The 24,431-nt window shown below is 33.2% G+C and overlaps 1 protein-coding gene across 4 annotated transcripts in view; it reads right to left on the bottom strand.

Moving 5' to 3' along the window:
• The window catches only part of NCKAP1 (NCK associated protein 1), a 101,457-nt gene that overhangs the window by 40,211 nt on the left and 36,815 nt on the right, over positions 1-24,431 (bottom strand). For all 4 annotated transcript variants that reach the window (XM_082690183.1, XM_082690184.1, XM_082690185.1 and 1 more), the window contains 12 exons: positions 24,262-24,318; positions 23,374-23,516; positions 23,202-23,292; positions 20,604-20,741; positions 19,224-19,272; positions 15,328-15,484; positions 12,345-12,401; positions 10,055-10,151; positions 9,524-9,630; positions 8,637-8,769; positions 5,896-5,977; positions 4,394-4,452 (listed from right to left, as the gene is read on the bottom strand). In XM_082690183.1, coding sequence (XP_082546309.1) covers positions 4,394-4,452; positions 5,896-5,977; positions 8,637-8,769; positions 9,524-9,630; positions 10,055-10,151; positions 12,345-12,401; positions 15,328-15,484; positions 19,224-19,272; positions 20,604-20,741; positions 23,202-23,292; positions 23,374-23,516; positions 24,262-24,318 — 1,170 coding nt within the window. The remainder of the gene's footprint in view (positions 1-4,393; positions 4,453-5,895; positions 5,978-8,636; positions 8,770-9,523; positions 9,631-10,054; positions 10,152-12,344; positions 12,402-15,327; positions 15,485-19,223; positions 19,273-20,603; positions 20,742-23,201; positions 23,293-23,373; positions 23,517-24,261; positions 24,319-24,431) is intronic.

The following is a 24,431-nucleotide window of genomic DNA, read 5'->3' as shown; positions in this document are numbered from 1 at the left end:
ATGGTGACAAAATGACAAAATTAATTTAAAAGACTCATTTGAAGTATTTAACAACAATGAAAGAGAAAACAGGTCATCTAAAAAAAAAAAAAAAGGTTTAAATAAAAGTAAGGTAAGAACAACCTAAGTAAATTTAATGACAGAAGGGAAGAAGATAAATGAAAGTAACCAAAGATAATTAAGAGACTAGGGAATACATAAGGGAATGAGATGCCTGAGGAAGCAGGAAAAAAAATGACAAAAAATACATGGACAAAGAATTCCTCAAAGACTAGAAAAAAGGAGAAAAATCAAAATGACCTAAAAAAGACCAATGACTTAAGGATTAAATTCGGACTCCAGTTGAAGGCAAAACGCAATTCTAAAATTCTCCAAAGGCTTACCCTTCTGGTCCTGCACTACTCAAGAATTACTGATATCTGTGTACCTGTCTGGCCATGTGCTTATACTGAACTCTTATCCTTATATCTGATCATTGAGTCAGATCATTCATCACTCTTGTAAAGATCTGTTCCTTCTTGTAGTAATATTTAACACTAAAAAGTTTCTTTACTTGTCTTTTCCTCGTTGTTTGCCCTTTTCCTGTGTAAGCTTATTTTCCTATTCAATTTCTACCCATCTTTCAATGGGCAAAATGATGCTTTCTCTATAAAATTATTATTAGCAATTCCAACTTGAAAAAATCTTTCTTCCTTCTAAGAAAACTACAGTTAATTTATAATCATATTCTGCCAGCAGCATCTTTTAAGTTAATCTTTTAAATTTTCAACTGCTATTTAATTTTTCATTATCTTTAATGCCTGTCTCCACAACCAGATTTATAACACCCTTAAAAGAGGATCTGTACTCTTCTCCAGATTATATAATACTGCTCAATATTTTATTTCTGGAATCCTATGGCCTAGTCTGTAGGTGTGGAACTTTTCTTCATCACCTCTGCTAACGTTCTGGATTCTGGTTACTACCTCACAACTTACATTTTTATCCTTTCCCTCAGACAAGACTTCTCTGGCTTACTTATATGCCCCACTATTTTCTTCCTTAGTATGCTTTAGCCCACTGTCACTAAAAATTAAGAGTTATGCAGTAGAAAAGTGGCTATATGTCCCACTCATGATTATGAGCAATGTTATGGGTTAAATTGGGTCCACAAAAAATATGCTGAAGTCATAGTCCCCAGTTTCTCAGAATGTAACCATATCTAGAAACAGGGTCTTTACAGAGGCAATCAAGTTAAAAATGAGGTCGTAAGAGTGGACCCTAATCCATTACCACTGGAATCCTTATAAAAAAGGAAAAATTTGGACACAAGATATGCACAGAAGACTGTATAAAGAGAGACAAGGGACAATGCGATTAGAGTGACCCATCTACCAGCCAAAACATCAAAGTTTGCCAGCAAATTACCAGGAGCTAGAAAAAAGCCTGGAAAAGATTTTCCCTCACAGCCCTAAGAAAGAATCAACCCAGCTGACATATTGATTTAGGACTTCCAGTTTCCAGAATTATAAAATAATAAATTTCTGTTGTTTAAGCTACCAGCTTTGGTACTGTTAGGGCAACCCTAGCAAACTAATAAAAGCAAGAATACAACACACGAAAAAATCATACAGCAGGTGATATTATTATAATAATCTTATAAAAACTTAGAAAAACTTAGATATACCAGTTCTATACTCTTAATGCTACAGAAATGTTTTATATGCTGCCATATAACTAAACACAGATAAATTCTCAAGTGAATCCTTCAAATGAGTAAGTTAATAATCCCAAAAGTATTTAATAAGGGCAAATTCAAAATGTACCTTAACTCTCTAAAATTTTCTAAACCCAAATGTTGGTTTAGGCACTCTCACATACTGACAGCAGGAGACTTAAATAGTTCAAGCTTTTTAATGATGAGTGACTCTCCAAATTTTAAATGTGTACATTCTGTAGCACAGCAATTTCACTTTTATTTTCATTTTATATGCTCTTAGTTCTATACTGTTTCACAGCTTTTGTTAAAATAAAATGTTAATATCTAAACTTTATTTTTTTTTAAGATTTTATTTATTTGACAGTGAGAGACAGCGAGAGAGGGAACACAAGCAGTGGGAGAGGAAGAAGTAGGATCCTTGCAGAGGAGGGAGCCCGATGCGGGAGGCTTGATTCCAGGACCACCCAGGCACCCCAAACTTTATTTTTAAAGGGAAAAAAAAAAACTATTATATATACACATTTAATATTTTGGCGTGGTGGTGTTTTAAGTGTTCCTCCCTGATTTCCCACTAACCAACTCTGCAAACTCAGGCAAGTTACTTAATACTAGTAGCCTCACTTATAAAATCATCTCCAAATGTATACAACCATAGAACAAAGAACAAGTGTGAGAAAAATTCCTTTGTATTTTGAGGTTGGAAGGAACCTAAGGGCAGAATTACCTCAGGTAATAGAAAGGTATGCTCTTTCTAGGAATCCTTCCTGAGACTGACTTGATCTAAAAATCTCTTCCACCAACACATACTGGTTGATAAAAATCTCTTCCACCAACACATTTTACTTTTTAATTAAACAAATAAAAATTAATTTAAATTGCAGAACCATGGGTGTGTATATTACAATTCCATTTACTATTTGAACACCTAAACGGATATAAACCACTTATTAAAAGCATTTCTGAGGTATGAAAGTGGGAAAAGTACAAACTACTTTACCTCTGGGTATTTTGACATCTTATAATGAGAACATACTACTATTATTTTAAAATATACATATTTTTAAAATATTCAGTTACTGAAAAACTGCGCCACAGTTTTCACATAATTACTAGAAGAATTTACAGGGAATTAAATTTCATTATGAAATTTACAGTTATACAAAGATTTTAAGCTTGAATTTTAAAAGTCCTCTAAAACTGGGGCACCTGGGTGGCTCAGTGGGTTAAAGCCTCTGCCTTCGGCTCAGGTCATGATCCCTGGGTCCTGGGATCGAGCCCCGCTTCGGGCTCTCTGCTTGGCAGGGAGCCTGCATCTCCTCTCTCTCTGCCTGCCTCTCTGCCTACTTGTGATCTCTAAAGAAAAATTTTTTAAAAAAAGTCCTCTAAACTATTTATGTGTTATATATTAAATGAAAACTTTTTAAGTCTACTACCATTTATTTCTGCATTTCAGAAAAATGAAGCTTTTGGCACTATATCAGGGGACAGTAAACTATAGCCTGTGAGCTGGATGCTTGTTCTTGCTCCTTCATAAAGACATCTAGATAGATCTGGATAGCTAACAAGAACATGAAAAGGTGCTCAAGATCATTGATCATCAGGAAAATGCAAATCAAAAGTACAATGAGATGTCACCTCACATCTATTAGAAAAGCTATTGACAAAAACACAAGGCAAAAATGTGGAGAAAAGGGAACCTTCATGTACTCCTGGTGGGAATGTAAATGGATGCAGGCACTATAAAGTTGTCTATATAGTATACAGTCTACAGTATAGAGATGTCTACAGTATAGAGATGCCTCAAAAATTTAGAATTACCATATGATCCAGTAATTCCATTTCTAGATATTTATCTGAAGGAAACGAAAACACTCACTCAAAAAGGTATCTATAAACCCAAGTTCATATGCAGCACTATTTACAACAGCCAAGACATGGAAATAGCCTAAGTGGCAATCAATGGATAAACAGATGAAGAATTGGTGGTGTAAACACACACATACACACACACATACACACACACGGGAATATTATTCCAACAAAAGAATGGGGTAATCCTGCCACCTGTGACAATATGGGTGGACCCGGAAGGCATTATACTAGGTGAAGAAAGTCAGACACAGTAAGTCAAAGACCAAATGAACTCATTTATATGTAGAATTAAAAAAAAAAAACAAAACACCAAATACTTAAAACTAAATGTACAATAGACAACGGACTGCTGGTTGCCAAAGGTGGGGAGCCAGAGTTGGGCAATATGGCAGAGGGTAACCAAAAGTTACAGACTCCCAGTTATAAAATTAGTAAGTCCTGGAGATGTTATGTACAGTATGATGACTGTATCAGTAAAACTGTATTGCATATTTGAAAGTTGCTAAGAAAAGTAGGTCTTAAAAGTTCTCAGAAGAAAAAAAATTCCTAATTATGTGTGGTGATGTTAACTAGACTTATTATGATCATGTTGCAATATGAATGAATCATTATGTTGTAAACCTGAAACTAATATATTGTTATATGTTGATTATATCTTAATTAAGAAAACTGTTTCTTCTATGAGGTAAAAACTATAGTTAGTTAAACAAAACTAGTCTTTTCAACAAGTATACAACAATGAATATTTTTATTAGTATTTTCATGTTAGCTAAAATATCCATTACCCAAACGGAATGACAATGAAAATTAAGTTATTCTTACCTGTAATCTAAACCAATCTAATCTCATTCCTCTGAAATCAAATACTTCCCCATCTTCAACTACAATAGAAAAAATATTACAAAGAAAATTAATGTTTCACAAATATACAATCAGTTTTAAAATTTAAGATCTAAGACAATTCCACTTATGGCCATATATACAAAAGAATTATAAGCAGAGTCTTAAAGCAGTATTTGCATACCATGTTCAAAGCAGCATTATTTACAACAGCCAAAAGGCAGAAGCAACCCAAATGTCCATCAATAGAGGAATAGATGAAAGAAATGTGGTACATTATTCAGCCTTTAAAACGAAAGAAATTCTGACACATGCTATAGTGGGGCTAAACCCTGAGGACATTATGCTAGTGAAATAACTCAGTGACAAAAAGGCAAATACTGCATGATCCCACTTATGAGGTACCTGGAGTAGTCAAACTCATAATGGTAGATGTCAGGGGCAAGAGGTTAACAGAAAGTGTTCTTTAATAGCTGTGAAGTTTCAGTTTTCAAGATGAGAAAGTTCTAGAGATGGCTGCACTGCTATGTGAATATACTAAATACTATTAAACTGTACACTTAAAAAAACAAAAGTAATTGAATAGCTAAGAGTGAAGTCGTTCTCAAATCCTTTAATGATGTTGATATAAAGAGGGAGTTATGCTAAGAGAAGTATAAAGTACAGACTTCTCTCCTAAACTATTTCTCAGTGTGCTTACATACCAATTTTGAATAAAGCTAGAAGAGAGCTTGAGAAATCCTATAAACAGAAGCTATGGACAGCATGGTGAAACTCCTCAAAGTAACTCTTTGTACAACTTCATAATAACTTCACTACTTAAGTGTGATAAAGATTGATTAAACTAAAATGTATTTATTACTCAGAAATGTTCAAGGTTTTAGAATCTTTTACTCAAAGATTACAACACTGAAACATCAAAGCAATCTGCTGGAATGAAGTATTCAAATAATGAAGAGGCAGTCGAGTATACAACATTTGGGATTGATAGACCTGAACTTGAAATCCCTGCACTAGAAGGGACACTTAATAACTGTTAGAGCTTGGCAAAATCGAGTTAACTCTCAAACCTTGAGTTTTCAAATCTACCAAATACAACAGCTTTCTAAAACTGATATTTATTAAATAGGATAATATTTGAGTGCCTGGTACTTTTTAAAATATAATTTCCTCAGTGGTACCAACTACTGTCATAGGTGATGCTTAGACCACATATATACTTCATTATATTTTGGGTTTTTTTTTTTTCCCACCTACTGAATAATAAGAAATTTCAAGCCATAATTCTCATTATTTTTATAAACATCATTATACACCTATTTTGGCAACTTTGCTTTAGAGAGAACAAAGCTAAGACAAAAGAAAACAGAGTAAATGTGTCCAAAATAAATGAGTCTAGAAAAATTAACTGTTAAATTCCCCCCTTAATAATCAAATCTGAAAATCTAATTAGGAGAAAATATGCTTTTATTTGGAAGACTTACCTTGTTTTACACTCAGGGAAGTCATAGTGTTAACAAAAGAGGACATGATAATCGATTCATCCTCAGGGCAAACAGAAAGATTCTGAAAAAAAAAAAAAATAATAATAATAATAATAATAATGTTAAAAACATCTAACTGGGGAAATAATTCATAGATCCATCAAGTGGCAGATGGATAAACAAGCTGGTATATCCATACTGTATTTTTCAGCTTTAAACAAGAATGAAATGATATATACATTAACATGGATGAATCTCAGAAACACTATGCTAATTGAAAGAAATCACAAACAACAGATTATATAGTATATGATTCCATTTATATGAGAAAAAATGTTTTTAAAGGCAAAGGTGACAAAAAGCAGATGAATAGTTGCCCAGGGTTTAGAGAAAGAATCAATTACGAAGGTACACAAGAAAACCTTTAAGTACTGGAAACTTTCCATGTCTTGACTGTAGTAGTAGTAACATGGATGTACAGTTGTCAAAATTCAAATGGTATACTGAAAATAGATGACTTTTATTGTGTGTAAATTATACTTCAACAAAATAGGACCAAAATATCCCTCTCAAGTCAGCTAGAAAAATGAGTACCTTAAAAACTGCATCTGAAGTTGATGCTGAATAATACAATTTTTTAAAAAGTGAATGCTTAGCTCACAAATAGTATAATTTTCAAAACCTACACAGCCATGTGAATATACATAATTTCACTACACTGTTCACTTGAAAATGGTTAGCAAAGAAAATTGTATGTTATGTACATTTTACCTCAATAAAAAAATTTAACACCCATTACAATGAACTACATTAGCAGGTTAATCTTAGTTCTAAATTTAAATCCTAGTAAATGGTTAAAAACACCATGCATGTACTTTACAACAGAAGATGGTATAAGAAGCTCAGACATTGGAGTTAGAGCCTGCACTCAAATACTGGCTCTATTACTCATGAACTCTATGATACTGAGCAAGTTATGTAAATTCTTTTTTCATCAACAAATGGTAACTACACCTAATCTCTGAGGATTGTTGCACAGACATCATAAAATACACTATCAATAAATCTGACAATTATTAATACTAGTATTACTGCTACTAATATTATAATTCCAGAAAAAAAAACATTAATTTTCCTAGTATTATAAAATATAATTGATGTAAAAGACACCAAAAGAGATGGAATGACTTAAAAATTTTAATATTATGTAACATAAATCTACATTTATTAATTAATATCCAACCAGCCACAGCAAGTTCCAAAATGACATGAAATCAGGAGTCTGGTTTATTTTTTAAATTGTGATAGCACAAAAGCCTCTGGTTTATCCAGTAAGTAGTAACTATGAAAATAAAAGTATAGCAAAGTTGGAGTGCCTTGGTGGCTCAGTGGGTTAAAGCCTCTGTCTTTGGCTCAGGTCATGGTCTCAGGGTCCTGGGATCGAGCCCTGCATCAGGCTCTCTGCTCAGCAGGGAGCCAGCTTCCTCCTCATTCTCTGCCTGCCTCTCTGACTACTTGTAATCTCTGTCTATCAAATAAATAAATAAAATCTTTTTTTAAAAGTACAGCAAAATAATAACATTATAGGGATAAAAATCAGTTCTTCTATTCCTGTTTTTAATAGACATTCTAGACAGAAAGCATCTAAGCTCCATCTAGTGGATAAAAGAAAAAATACACCAGTTCAGGATAGTAACCTATGAGGTGTATATATAATTCAAGGTAAACAATTACATGAACAACTTTTTATTTTCTTACTTGCACCTTTTAAGTAGGTTTGAAAAAAAAAATCAGGATATCAAGTATGGTTATTCTTCTGGGAAACCAGTAATTTTAGAATACAGAGAATTTGTGTTGTTCTTTACACTATGTGTTAGTAAACTAACACATAGTATAAAGACATCTTGATTTATAAAATGAAGCAAAAAAAACCCCATTTCCCTTACAGTTAGTTTATTTGGAATAAAGATAAAATAAATTTATATTAAGATGAAAAAGACTGAATAAAGAAATTACAGACACCAAAAAAAAAAAATTAAGACGAAAAATCAACAGATGAAAATCCAAATTAGAAATAAAATTAGAACATTTAATCAAATTAGGACATCTAGATGAATTTAAAAAAATAAAAAGATCTTCTGGGGCGCCTGGGTGGCTCAGTCGGTTAAGCCGCTGCCTTCGGCTCAGGTCATGATCTCAGGGTCCTAGGATCGAGTGCCGCATCGGGCTCTCTGCTCAGCAGGGAGCCTGCTTCCTCCTCTCTCTCTCTCTGCCTACTTGTGATCTCTCTCTGTCAAATAAATAAATAAAATCTTTAAAAAAAAAGAAAAAAAAAATCTTAAAAAATAAATAAATAAAAAGATCTTCTAACATACTGTGCCAAAGGACTTATCTTCTATTTTTCCTCTAAAACTTAGTTAAATCTGATTTATTACTATCCTCTTTTGCAAGGTCCTCTTTAATTTGGTTACTGTATACCTCCACTGCCAAAATAAAGAAATATTCCCTGCATTGTGTTCACTCTGAACTTGGTACACATTTAAGCATAACACCTATTATACTCAACTACAACTAAGTGTTTTCTCCCCTCTAGATTATGATCCCCTTGACAAGACAGGACAATGACTTACTTACATTTGTAGCTCCACCACTTGGCACTAGATTGTAGTAAGCAAACAAAACAGTTACTAGAAAAAAGGGAAGCAAAGAACAATAGAGAGAATAGCAGGATATAGATTTACCTGCACAAGTTCATTGAGAACAACAGCATCAAAGCCAGAAAGGTACTGCACATAATACCTCTGCATTACAGGTCCGTATTTTCTTACATGTGCTCTAAGCTCTTCCATATAAAATATTAACTCAGCAATGTGCCTTTTTAAAAAATTCAAGAAAAGTATTTCAAAAAAGAAATTCATCATTATTAAGGAAAATATAAAATGCCTTTGGTATTACTACAAGAAGATTTTTTTCTTAGAAAAAGCACTGCTAAATATCATTTTATGTCAATTACTTTCTAAAGACATTTCCATGATGGAAAACAAAAATAAAAAAAAAACCAACAGCAAAACAACTATGACTAAAGAAGTTGATAAAGGAAAACCCAAAATGAAAATAAAACTAGGGTATCTCATAAACTACATCATTACCAAGAAATCACAAATGAAAGAGGATTAGAGGATTAGAAATAAGATTTTTATGTATGCTCTTATTTCTCTGCTTCATTTATCTAAATCCTATTGAAAGACTGTGGACTAAAATGATAGACATTTCAAATCACACGCTTGGTTGCAACTCTACTTCGGAAGGATTCTTTTTAAATTTTTGCATAGTAAGTCATCTTAAAAAATGAATTCCAAAGAAAATAGTACGGGTTATAGCAAGAAAACAGGAATTTATGACAACCTAGAGTACTAGAAAGGAAACATTAAAACCCTAATATTAAGCTAAAGTAGACTCTGCATTCTAGTTCATATCATCTAATGATATATTACAAATATTCCTTTATTATGAAATATGAAAAGCCCTTAAAAAGGTCTTACAAAATAATTTAACCCCAAGTTCCCAAGTTCCACATCCCATACACCAAAATATTTAAAAAATAACTTTTTAAATGTTGCTAACTTACTTGTCTATAAAGTCATCTGCACTCTTCTTTGGCATGTTATCTGCATGACGAAGTAGCCAGATAATTTCATCACGGGCAAAGGATAATGCCATAAAAACAAAAAGTGCCTAATTAAAAAGAAATAAACAATGTTGCTTATTCTCATGCCAAGCTTCTAAGTAAAACCTACTCACAATCTTTCTCTAAGTGAAAAGTCACTGGCAAGAACTGATGAAATCAAGTTCAAAAGGCAAAAATGAAAATACAGAAGAAAACCTGGAGATATGTATCAAGAAAAGTACATATATAAGAAGTGAGAAAAATGGAGGAAGGTGTGATATATGTATCAAGTAAACAAATTCATTCTCAGTTATATGTAAGTTTTAGTAAAAGTTCAAATTCTAGTACAATTTCCCATAGAGAATATTTTTTAAATTTTAATACGGCACACATATAGTTAAGAAATTAGATCAAATTTTAATAAAACTTCACACAGAATTTTTCCTTTTAATATGATGCACCTGTAGGTAGAACAAGAATTAAATCCGTTACCTTTGGACCTAGCAAGCCAGGTTGATCAGAGAGGACAGTAGCCAATTCTTTCAGTGCAGACCTTAAAAATTTACGTCTTTCTCTGTGCATTGAACCACTATAGGGAAAGACATCATTATAATTTATGTTTCCACTAAAATCATTATTGACAATTAAATAACTTATCACTTCAGGTCAATTTCCAAAGTTGTTTTAGGAAGAAGCCCCTACAAGTATCTTCTATGTTATGTCATTAAAGGACTTTCCAATCCTACGTTTTTTTTTTGCCTTTCTTATGCTGTTTTTATAACCATCTTTATTCTGTTATTCTCCACCTATCAAAATCCTACCCAAACTTTAAGACCAATCCTTCAAAAAGCATTTCCCACTATCCAGATTTCCATTTCTAAATAATTTCTCCAACTCTAATACCATTTAGCCTAGCACTTTAAGAACTGGACTGTGAAATCCTTTGTATACTATGTATACATTTCTGTCATCTCCACAAAAAAATCAATGAACACAAGTTAATAAATATCTGACAATCCATATCCAATTTATTAACTACATTCCTATTAAATATATAAGACTTACTAAAGAAGAGCTATATACAATAAAGATATTGGGATGAGATCTCTTGGCACTCTTCAAAAACAGAAAAGATGAGGAAAGGAAAAGATAATTATAAATATTTATTACTAGGTATTCTTTAAATGAAATACAAATTTTTAAAAAGAATTACTCTCACATAATAACATGGAAAAAAAAATCACAGAACGTTTTAAGTATTCCAACTTCTCACAGTATGAAAAATATACAGTCCCAATTTTAGGTTTTAAGATTTTGATAGGTACAAAAAATGGTACCCCCTCCCCCCACACACACTATATATATATGCCAGAAAAACAACTGTAACGGATAAAGAATACCAGAAATTTGGCCAGGACCCAGTAGAAGACACCGATTAAAATCCAACCTCTGCCTAGCAATCTTAGGATTCACCTCTCCTAGTATTAGCCACTCATCTATAAAGCAGGGATGATGATACCTGCCTCAAAAAATACATCTTCCATAATGGCTGAAACACAACACTTTCACAATGTTAGGTAAACTCCAGTAACAAGCTCTTTTTTATCTGACAATAATAAAGTCATTCTATGCAATTTCCAAGAAAGGGGTCAATGTTATTTTGACTATTTTGCTACACAGAGTAGCTACAAGGTGCCTGTGGTATTATTTATACAGAGAAAAAAGGTCTATAAAGTCCTAAGCCTGGATTTTGGGAATGAGAAATTCCTATGAAAAATTATTGCTTATTACTTATGGCTGCTTTATACAATAAATAAAGGGGGGGAACGTCTTACCTTTGAAAGAGTTTCATAAAAGATAGCTATGACACCATATATGTGCTTACAACAGTGTCTATCCAATGAAGAAGTGATAATCATTTGTATGTCAAGAAAGGAATTCTAACACACTCCAAAGTATGTTATTTATACTAGAAAATAACTTTTTATAATATAAGCATTTCATTCAAGTGAAAAAATATGCATGAGGAAAATGATACAACACTGACAGCAATAAATAAAGATGGTTTAAATTCCCAACATCCATCCCATAGCTTAAACCTAAATTCTAAAACTTCTTGTGGTTTTATATTTTTATCAGTGGCGGTGATGCATTATCTTCTCTCTGGCTTATAGAAATACAGATGGCTCAAATAATAGGTAGGTAGGTAGGTAGGTACTTCTATGTAAGTTTAGTAGAGAAAATATTCTATACAAGTATACCATACATATCAATTAAGTTGAAATATCAAATTATTTATAATTCTTTCATGAGAAAATTTAGAGCTGTTCAAAGATCTTAAATATGCTAACTTTTAAGTTATTCTATATATTTACTAATATAAAATATTTATTACAATTCAGGAAAGGCATACTTTGAAAAGTAAATTCTACTTAGGAGAGTGTGAAAATATGTCAATTTTCATGAAATAGTACAAAAATCATCACAATTTGCAAAGTATTGGCACAAAAGCATAGTAATGGTAAAAGACTTAAATGATACCTAAAATAAAAGACCTCTCTGTACAGTACTTTCTTAGAGCATTTATATCAACACTTCAAAAATATTTAAGATCTGTCTGTACAACTTGAAGCTTACTAGATACTAAGGATATATACCTACTTTTCATTAACTGTAAGTCTCTCACTTCTATCACATCTTGTACACATTAATCTGCCATCATTTCAACAAAATTGTGCTTTAAGAAAGATTTACGTTCCACAGATAAGATAGAACTACTTACGCATGTGACACAGCTGCCTCTTTGCATTCTCTTATGTCATTAATACGCTTATTATAGCTATGTGAAAAAAAAATTAAAAGCACATTAATCTTAATTTCATCAGTAACAGTCAAAACAAGTTAGCCAAACACTAAAAGTCAATTAAAGTTTTCTACTAGCAACAAGGAAAACTGGCCCTCAAACTAAAAATGCATGAAAGAAATCCACCCACCTCCTTTCCTGGTTCCTTATATTACTCAGTTAAGTCTTCTTAGAAAAAGAGTTCTCATATTATATTAAATCTAACAAAAAAAATTAAAGCTCACTATGTAGATCTTGATTAACTATACCTCATTAAGCCCTCATGGAGTTATTAAAAATTATACTTCCAATGAAATTAACAGTGGTTTCCCAAAATCTAAAGCAATAACAAAGCTATTACTTCTGATTTTTATGCTATTTCATTAAAAAAAATTCTGAAAGGACAGAGGAAGCAACACTAGTTAATGTTTGGAGTAGGGGTTTTGTGACAGAAAAAACTAGGGCAGGAAAGCATAAGACTACTTTAAATCAAAAGAAACAGGACACGAACATCAAAAACTTTAAAGATAATACTTGAAAAATAAATGCTAATAAATACATTATTTTCATAAATGCTATATACAAAAACTCAAAATTTCTAAAACGTTAAAGAAAAACTATATTCCTGAAAACCCGGCTAAAACCAAACTGTAAATTAATTCCAAACTCTAAAATTTATGTGTTCTTTGAGCAAATGTTGAAAATAAGCTAATTCTGTAATCACTGTCCTTAATAATTCATAAGCCTTTATACTTAACAATCTGCCGTGTAACTACTGGAAGTCATATTTTAAATTGGTCACTTTTGATTTAATAAAAAATTAAGACTCCTCAACTCTAAATATGAAGATTCTTATATGGTTAAGTTTCTTATTAGAAAAGCATAACAAAAAAAAAAAAAAAAAAGAAAGAAAAGGAAAGCATAACATCCCAAAGCAATCAGTCTCATGGTGTCATTAAGTTTATGTGTATCATACATAAGTTTGCTCAATATATAGACTACCTGGTTCTAAATGCTTACATATATTTAAATACTATTCCACAGAGAAGCTATCAATATTCTAAAACAAAATACAAGTTTCATGACTTTCAACCTGAATCAATTAGAAAATGAAAATCAATTAGAAGCTATCCCATATGGCATGGGATATTTCCATGTATTTCACCACCCAAAATAAAAGCCGAATAAGAGCTGTAAAGTACATAGAGCACTAGACCTCATTTTATGACCAAGAAACTACCACAAGAGAATGTCAGAAACAGCGAGCGCCTGGGTGGCTCAGTTGGTTATGCATTTGCCTTCAGCTCATGTCATGATCCTGGAGGCCTGGGACCAAGCCCCTGCTCACTGGGGAGCCTGCTTCTCCCTCTCCCTCTGCAGCTTCCCCTACCTGTGCTCTCTTTCTCTCTCTCTATCTCTCTGTCAAATAAATATATAAAATCTTTAAAAGAGAGAGAGAGAGAAACAGAGAAAGAATGTCAGAAACACCCACAGAGAAAGAAATCAAAACAGGGGTCTCTTGACCAAAGGACTGGGAGGTAAATTACGGTGGCAGTGGTGACCCAAAGGGGCACAAATCAATTTTCTGGAGATGATGGAAATGTTCTGTATCTTGAGTAGGTGATCATCTAGAATATTCATAAACAAATTTGTTGACACCTAAAATTTATGCATTTTTGTCGGTAAATTTTACTTCAAAAATTAGTAGGGGAAAGAGGGCAGATTCCTTTAGCCTCTTCAAGATACAGATATAGGAAATACAACTTAGGGATGATGTCCAGGAACCTGTAATTCTTACACACACTAAAATGTGAGGCTTAAATTGGTAGGTTAAACAGATCTTTATTTTTTAATAAATAACAGATGCTTCATCTCAATTTCATCAAGACATTTCTAAACTGGATATGAAATAAATGTAGGTAAACTTTATTTCTATCTGAAGCTAAGAAGCCAAACATAATTATTCAACACCTTCAGGTAAAGGGGACCCAGAATATTTTAGACACTCCTAATTTCAAAAGATTTCAAAATTGCTACCAAGTATGAGTTCAATCTGTCTTTAATATACTGTCTATAGAACCTCATGTGGAAAGAAATGTAGGCATTAAAATTTTCAAGGAAACAAATTTGTATGAACTGCTCGATTTACAGGGAATTAATATACATGAGTCACTTGAAACAACTTATTAAAAGGAAACATGTTTTCTTATGTGCCATGGTCTGACTTCTATAATTGTTATAACTAAGTAAGAGCTATTGACTGATTCATGTACTTTTAAATAGCACTACAAAAATGTCAAAACTCTAAAATGTATATGGTACTTTCAGCAATATTTATGTCAAATTCCATATCATGATTTGCAAAAGAGAACACATCTTCTTTATCCTAGAACACAAACTTTGAAAGGGCAGAAACACTAGGTATTTTAATCTACAAAGTTACCTATAAAAATGATATGAATTTTTGAATGAATATTATGAATGAATATTAATATTCATTAATATTCAATGAATTAATGAATATTAATATGAATATTACCTATAAATGATATGAATACTACCATATCAGGATGATTGTTAAAAACAACTTGCTAGGGGCGCCTGGGTGGCTCAGTGGGTTAAGCCTCTGCCTTCGGCTCAGGTCATGATCTCAGGGTCCTGGGATCGAGTCCTGCATCGGGCTCTCTGCTCAGCAGGGAGCCCGCTTCCTCCTCTCTCTCTCTCTGCCTGTTTCTCTGCCTACTTGTGATCTCTCTCTGTCAAATAAATAAATAAAATCTTAAAAAAAAAAAAAACTTGCTATGGCCAGTAAGATAATACAGGTGATATCTTCTTGTATGACATGACCCTTCTCTATTATCAACTTCAATGAAGATAATCCGACTCTTCTCCCAAAAAAGCAAGATAAATGAAAATGCCATACCCTCGTATGTTTACAAATAAGTCTTCTGCAGCTTTGTGAATGTGGAAAACTTCATCCCGAAAGAGAGAGAGGCAAGAGCTACTTTGAAGAGCTAGCTTCCAAAGGTTCAATGCTGTCGCATCAGTATTTAGAATCCCATGGCACAAAATGAAGCCAACTTTAAAAAAACACAAGTAAATACAAAGATAAAAGTAAAAAAACATAAGCAAATACAAAGTAAAAGTTACAAAGTAGCTTTCAAATTTTTAGAAATATAAACATAATCACTAAATCGAGGATTTCAAGTGACAGATAAAAATTCATATACATGCAAGATAGCAACAATATTTCTCTCAATAGTTTTCTGTATTCTGCAAAATCAGTTCCTTCAACCCACACTGATGAGAAAAAGAAATGTTGCTTCTGGGTAGTATAAGAAGTCATTTTTAACAAATGAGTAAAAGGCATTTTCAAAAACCTTTACAAAATATTTTAAGCCAAAGGTCCGAAGTTACTAATTAACACACAATACAGCAATCACTACAACTATTCAAATAATTGAAAAATAAGACTAATCTACTTTTCTAAATCACCAGAAGAACTGCAATAGCATCCTGCATTTTCATAGCAATGCACAGTTTACTAAATAAGTTTTCACATATATTATATCACATGATTCTGTGGAGTAGATAAAACAGATGGTATCCTTCTCTTTCATAGTTTAAGAAATGAAGGTTCAATGACTTACCTAAAGTTATACCATTAACATGTTAGAGCTAGAGTCAGCCTCAAGTATTTACCCTTTAAGTCTAAGATTCTTTCAATATACTATGCTGCTCTCTAGTATACGGATTCAAATCTCTCTTTCATCTTGTGTTACCTACTTTGGAAATCCTACACAAAAATATAATCATATATATGTTTGTGGGTGCCCTCTCTAGCCATCCAGACTAGGCCACAAAACCTCATCTGTCCTTCCTTCAACATTTACTCAGTGCTGGCTATACAAAAGGTATTGTAGTGGGCCAGTTACAAACCAATCCTATTTCCTGTCAAAACTTCCCTAGGAATCTCAGTAGTCACTCCCACCTCTAAACTCCTGAATCATTAACATACAACTTGCCATTTATCTTTTTATTCTTAGCTCAACCTTCTTTTAACAGGGCTACTACACAAGCAAGTTAACTTTTTAAGTTAAGTAGGCATATACTGTGGAGTCTTATGTGCAGACGTGTATTTAAATTTCCTGAAACACATAAAGTATTTTTAACACAACAGGACCCCTAAACACAATTATATGATCTGGTGCACAAGCAAAGGCATACAATTCATGTACGGAAACTTAAAAAGAATCCTCAAGAGAGACTGTAAAAGATTCTTGCCTTATATAATGATTTTTACTCTAAACCCCTGAGTAAAGAGATTTCATTTAGTGTCTTATACCTTGTTGAATACTTAGATTCACAAAATTGCTGCTAACAACAAAAGGTTTCTCTAAAAATATTAGCAGTTATATTATGGGTTACCATATGTTTTACTTTTTTAAGATATGGATTACCTTTGAATTTAGTATATCCATTTGTTTATGACAGAATCCAAAAAGGTAATGTAATTCAAATTCGACTGCCCAAGATCAGGATGGTTTATTAAATTAAATATTACCCTCCTTTCCCCACCAACGTCCCAATAAAAGGACAGAAAAAATGTTTTTTTAACTTTTTAAGCCACAAAAAATGTTGGAAACAAGACAAAACACCAGTGCTAGATAAGAAAATTAGAGAATATCTTTCAAGATGGAAAGTAGGTAGAATTTAATTTAAAAGGAGACTGGACTTAGTAACCCAAAACTCCAGAGATGAAAAGAGATCTTTCCCAAGGAGTCCTCTGAGTCCAACCAATATAGCAAGAATAGACCCTGAAAGAACACCAGGATAAGTTATTTTATACTGCATTCCAAATAGCTGAGTCTTTAACATTCCAGACTCTCAGTAACTCTTAGCCAGGCTATAATATAGACACGCGATCCTCAAACTTTAGCTTGCATCAGAACTACTGGAAAGGCTTATGATTTTTTAAATCATATTGCTAGGATTCAATCACAGTCTAATTCAGCAGGTCTAAGGTAGAAATCAAGATTCTGTATATCTAACAAGTTCTAAGGTGATGCTGCTGACCCAGGGACCACACCTGAACTAATCTAAAGCAAAGTGCTGAAGTAGACCACCTTCTACAGAAATGTCCTACTATGAGTATCGAGGTCAAAAAGTACAGAGTTTAAGCTAATTCTTAACGTAATTCTTAACCTGTTACCTCTACTCAAGGCTCAATTACATGAAAGCAGCAAAACATAGAGTAAACACCTTCCTTATTTTGGCAACTGTGGTCATTCCACATCTCTTTGCCTTCTCTATGTCCCTATATCCCCAATTAGGGTAGCCTACCTTCTGAATCACTTCCCTGCTCATCATGTGAAAACCTGCAATCAGCATTCCTGTACAGACTGGCACATCTAGTTTTAACTCTTGAGATCACCCATGCCACCTAAACTACTAACCACCTCTACTCTACGGCCAGACTTCCACTAACATGAACCATCGAGGATCACAATACATTTCAGCAAAATCAATACTTGGAAAGCTGGCTTTTGAGTCAACTAAGAGAAGGGATTAAAATATTAACTATCATTATAGAAGAAAATATAAATATCACAAAACTGATCAATGTAAAAAATATAATTAATAAAAATGGCTAAGGAGGACATCTGGATGGTTCAGTCAGTTAAACATCCAACTCTTGATTTTTGGTCATTATCTCAGGGTCATGAGATCAAGACTCGAGACAGGCTCCATGCTCAAGATTCTCTCTCTCTCTCTCTCTCTCCCTCTGCCCCCACCCACTCGCATGTGTGCACACTATAAATCAATCAATCAAATCTTTCTTTAAAAAACGCTAAGGATAGGGAGCATGTGCTCTCCTTCATTCTAGTAACAGTGCCAGGACTATTCAAAGTGCCAGGGCATGATGAGATTAAGTAAAGAAAGAGAGTACTTAGCAACTTTCACAAAAATTTGATATTTAGTAGGAGTAGAAACCTTGTAATAATCTATTTGTCAGACTAAACTGAATTAAATAATTTAAAATGTGAGTTTTTATTTTGTGTCTTTCTTACTTTATTTCCGGTAACTCTAGTAATTCACTTTTAGTTCTTAGTAGTTTAGTAATCTGTATTTTATCTAAGTATCAATCCAAAATAATTTAAAAAAGAAAAACTGGTCCTTCATTATAGTTTAAGACATACTATAATGAAAAGACAACAAATACTACCTAATGGTTAATAAATCAAGTAACAAGAACTAGAGGAAGTTAAAAAAAATGCTCAAAATTATTTCCCTCTGCCACTGGACTTCAGGGTGGTAGAAGTAATTGTATTATAGCAATTCTCATTCTATATTATATCTGTGGGTCACTGTGTCTATTTTCCCTACAGTTTGTGAATTTCTCAGGAGTACAACTAGTACTTTTATCCTCCATGTATCTAACTGCCAACCATGAGTTAGTATTACTGAAATAAATCAAAATCAAAAACCTTAGTGAATAAATACAATATTTCTAAAAATCATTAAAAACAAAACAAAAATGTAGTTTGACAGCCACTCTGAGAGGCAATTTATGTACCATGAGCCTTGGCATTAGCCTGGGTTATTTTGTCTTGGTCACTTATTAACTATGTGGACTAAGCTTTAGATTCCTATCTATAAAGCAGACTATCTATCCTGACAGGGTCAGTATGAGAACTGAATGAGGTAAGGCACTGAGAAGGTTTAGCGCACTGCTTGGCATAGAAGTAATCCATGTTATCCATTATTTTTTCTAAAACTTAGAACCTGAGGGGTGATTACAAAACTAATTTTACTTACAGATAATCCATTTTTCCATTGCATCCAAAGAGAGATATTCACAAGGCATCTTAAAAAGAAAATACAGATGTCTGATTAAGGAAATTCTAAAAAAACAAATCCTATACTAAGTCACTGTCTCTCTCCTAAAAATTCTTACTACTCAATTCATGGTTCAAATACCACCAAAACTATTTGAAAAGTTGAATAAAGGTCTTATAATTTATATTTAAATGTGCAATCCATAAAGGACAATGAGAGCTGTGCCCCCTTCACATTTACACTCCCTGAAATCTCCCTTAAAATAATATTTTGCAAAACTGTCTTCAATCTGGTAAAGGATAAATTTCCAAGAGTCTATTCTAAATTTCCCAAGTCTATTTTAGAGCTTGTAATATTCCAAAGGATAATATATTAATCAAGTTAAAAATGATTTATGTACATAGATGCAGTCTCACCCGAATTACTAATTATGTGTGTGTGTGTTCTCCATTTGCAGAACTTCTATGTTCATATACACAGAGGAAAGACTGAAAATACAGTCAACCCTTGAAGAGCATGAGGGTCAGGAGTGCCAAACTCCCTCCCTCTGTAGCTGATAATTCACCTAAAACTTTTGACTCTTAAAAACTTAACTACAAATAGCCTACTATTGACCAGAAGTCTTACCTATGACATAAGATCAATTAACATATATTTTATATTACACAAATTATATAATGTACTCTTACAGTAAATTAAGCTAGAGAAAAGAAAATGTTATTAAGAAAATCTTAAGGAAAAGACATAGTATTTATCAAAACAATCCAGGTGTAAGTGGACCTACACAATTCAAACCTGTGTTGTTTAAAGGTCCACTGTGTGAAAGAATATAATGATTTTCTATAGTCAGTGAAGACTGAGGTGATATTCTGATTTTTTTCTTTAAAATCTTCTGCATTTTCCAAATTTTCTACTACACCAGAACAAAACAAACATTTAAATTTTATTTATTTTTTTTTTATTTTATTTATTTGACAGACTGAGATCACAAGTAGGCAGAGAGGCAGGCAGAGAGAGAGGGGGAAGCAGGCTCCCTGCTGAGCAGACAGCCCGATGCGGGGCTCGATCCCAGGACCCTGGGATCATGACCTGAGCCGAAGGCAGAGGCTTTAATCCACTGAGCCACCCAGGTGCCCCAAACATTTAAATTTTAAAAGAAAATACTTAACACTGATTGTATTAACTCAGCATCAAAATTTAGAAATAAAAAATTCAATAGTACACTTAACATCTTAAAATAAATTTTACTGACAGGCTAATATCAACTAGAAGAAAAACTGCAACAACACAGCATAACCGATATTTTTTAAAAATCAACTTTACTATTTCCATTCAAAAAGGGAAAAAAGAGAACCATACGGTGTCAGACTGTGCAGGATTAAGCATTGTACTAGGTGCACTGATGAGACTCAATAGTTGGGCATTTCTCCACTGGTCAGCTGAAAGATTCCTTCGAGGATACACCATCTGAAGAGAAATCAGTGCATCTGAAAGAGACTAATTAAAATAGGAAAAAAGGAAGCTGAGGAATAAATGTTTTTTCCATTTAAATTTCAGCTCTAACTGCTGTGAGCTTCTAACTGTATCACCCTAAAACAACAAAGCCTAATTACGACTATGCTCCATATAATATCTGAGATGGGTCCAGCTATCTCCTCTCAAGTTTTTTTTTTTAATTTCATAAAAGCAACATAGATTCTGCATTTCTGGAGATCTTAGCTCAGGAAATCTTGGGATTTTTATTTCAGAAGAGGTAGGAAGCCTAGTTTCATTCTTTCGTACTCTGATAGTTCTCTGAAATAACAGAACATTAGGGTTATATGACTAAGTGTTAACAGAACTCAACATATTTCATATTTCTTCAAAGAATGCCTTATTTAAAAAATGTACTCTATCTTAATAAATTACTGTACTTCTATTTGCCATTGGTCTGTTAAGTACAGCTTTATCATCAAGGTATTTAATGTTTCTTCTCACCTGCTTTTTGTTTGCTTTTAACTGGGCTTTGGTACTTAGCTCTACTTCGTTTTTTTTTTTTTAAGAGTATATTTATTATTTGACAGAGATCACAAGTAAGAAGAGAGGCAGGCAGTGGGGGTGGGGATGGGGGGGGCGGAAGCAGGCCCCCTGCTGAGCAGAGAGTCGCATGTAGGGCTCAATCCCAGAACCCTGAGATCATGACCTGAGCCGAAAGCAGTAGCTTAACCCTCTGTGCCACCCAGGTGCCCCATCTCTGCTTCTTAAAATTTCTGTACAAGAGTGATTTTTTTAATTATATATTTTTTAAGATTTTACTTATTTGACAAAGAGAGCCAGGGAGCTCTAGGCAGGGATAGGGGGGAAGGCAGAAGTAAAAGGAGAAGCAGGCTGATCAAGGAGCCGGAGGCAGGGCTCAATCCTAGAACCCTGGGATCATGACCTAAGCCGAAGGCAAATGCTCAACCAAGTGAGCTACCCAGCCATCCCTACGGGTGATTCTTTAATCTGGCTGCACATAAACTACCATGGGATTTGTTCAGAAAACAGAAACCAGGATTCTACCTAAAATCATCACCTAAGTGGGAAAAGAAACAAATTTGCAGTGGGTAAAAACAAGGCCATACATAACTGGCAAAAAGTCAGAAACGGATCCATGGAAAAAACAAGGGAGGAGCAAAGAAGACCATTCTAGGTGAGGAAAAACTGCTACCAAAATAAGAGACAGATGACTAGGACATGCTCAGCACTCTGAAAAATCCTGACACTTCCATCTATAATGCTGACTTTTACTTCAAAACTAATGCCATCCATTGGCTTCTTTCTAACTAATGATCCAACTAACTTCAAAACATTAAACCCATATAAATTTGTGGGATAATACAGCTATACAAAAAATTAATTGCAAACACACCTTCTGTAAATGCATCTTCAGAATTTTCACAGGAATAAGAAAACTGAAGGAAAAATCTTGGCATTAACAGATCCATACAAAATAGTGTATTATTAAAATGTCTAACTCTCATCACTCAGAGAATGAACCAAGATTCTGAAATCTTGGGCTTTAGTTCTGGTTTTGCCACTATTACTGCCAAATGACTAATCATGTCACTTCTCTAGCCCTCAATTTCCTTATCTATAAAGAGGATATATAAGATACCTATACATTTCCCTGATGTGCTTAGGAACATTTGAATCAGCCCTACTGTGGAGAACCCATACAGCAAGACTCCTTTGAACCAAAATTGCTTCATTAAGAACTATTTTTTTAATATATTATAAAAGACTGATGCTTCAAATTATTTTCACAAAACTCTTGCAATTTTTTTCTCATTAAGAGCTTTTATTAATAATATAACTAAAATGTACCAAATACTATGTATCCAAATACTTTTGTGAAGTATTAAGCTTATTAAATCATCCTTATTAAACTCATTTAATCATCCTCACAACCATATGAGGTAGGTACTATTATTCCATTTTTACAGATAAGAAAACTGAGATACAATGAAGTTGGTTAAATGACTTACCCAATATTACATACTCAGTAATTGGCAGAGTTGGGATTAGAATCCAGGTAGTCTGATATGAGAGGAGACATTCTCAAATACTAAATTTCACTACCTCTCTACCCTACACCGCATCTAAAAACTATAATGAATGATTCCTGAGTCTCCAAATACTATTTGGGAGTCTAACTAATTAGAGTTCTCTGGTTCACAATTGGATAAAACCATACATAGCTATTATTCACATCCCATTATGTTTTTCATAAAAGTTGATAATAACTCTAAATATTCACCCTTATTTATTTATTTGAGAGCAGGCAAGAGAGTACGCATGCATGAGTGGAGTAGGGTGGGCAGAAAGAGAGGGAGAGAGAGAATCTTAAGGAAGCACCACATGGGCTCAGCACGGGGCTTGATTTCCTGACCCTGTATTTCACATGCCTACTATGTGCATCTAAAAACCAGACTTTACCTTGCTGTGGGGTACAAATTCTTCCATCATCTTCTTTAAAGGGTTTTCATAATCCACAATCATCTGACCAAGGCGTGGATATTCTCGGTCACTTAAAACAGACATACCAAATTTCAGGGAGGTGTTAGCCATCAAACAGAATTTCACAAAGATTTGTATAATGTGTGTCTACCTTGCTCCATGGGTCATTTCATGAGCATAGTTATATAATCCAATGATTGCCTTTCTTTCTTCAATTCGAGACAGCAGTATCATAAGTGTTGTATAGGTTATGATCAAATCTAAGTAGTTCTTTGTTAAATCAAAGTTTACAGTCTAGAAAACAAAAATCAAGGTTAACTCCTTATTTTACAAAACTTTTACACACACACACACACATCTTCACAGCAGCTATTGAAAGCCAATAATTTTCTATATTTATTTTATCCCATTTCTAAGATTCTAATTCCTTTCACCAAAAATATACCTAAAATTTGGAAGTTACAGGTAACAGTTTTGTGCTATTGACAAACTTTTATAGATGAAACAAGTTTGTTATTGCCTTAACTGATGACAGTTTAAAGGGATAAACAAAACCAGAAAGAGAAGGAAGATAGAGCCAATCTCACTAAGAAAAAGGAGTATTATACCAATAAGTAATAAAATTCACTGAATAAGTAAACTGTCAATGGAGACATTTTTCACTTTGATTTCCTGTATCTAGAAATTATCATACCTAAGAAAGATTCCATCAAGTATGTCTTTCACAGAGAAAAATATTATTCACTTAACTTTTAATTGGGTCTTCTAAAATAAAATACTAAAAGTAACTACTACTTCCCAATATGGGCAAAACATATACCCAGTGACAAATAAACAAGTAAAACTCCTTACCTTAAAAACTCCTTATAACTCCTTACCTTAAAAAAAAATGCTACAAATTTGCCAACTTAACAATGCTAAAATTTCACACACTAGACACGTAGATTTTTTTTTTCTAAAGAAAAATATTCAGTCCCCTTAGTTCTATTAGAAAATCAGATAGAAGAGAATCGGAAATTTTTCTGAAAATAATACTTACAATATCAAAGAAGACTTGGCAAACGTCAATAGTATTCAGCAATTCACAAACATGGTCCTGAAAATAAAGCTTATTTTAATCTCTCACCTATATAAATGATACTAAATTTAGAAAACACACAAATAAAAAGTATTATAAGTTTTAGTTCTAGAAGAAGTCAAATTTTATTA

The sequence above is a fragment of the Mustela nivalis genome, assembly GCF_964662115.1.
Source record: "Mustela nivalis genome assembly, chromosome: 11".
NCBI classification, from domain to species: domain Eukaryota; kingdom Metazoa; phylum Chordata; class Mammalia; order Carnivora; family Mustelidae; genus Mustela; species Mustela nivalis.
Note: the sequence above shows the minus strand (reverse complement) of the source record. Positions and strands in the feature narration are given on the sequence as shown.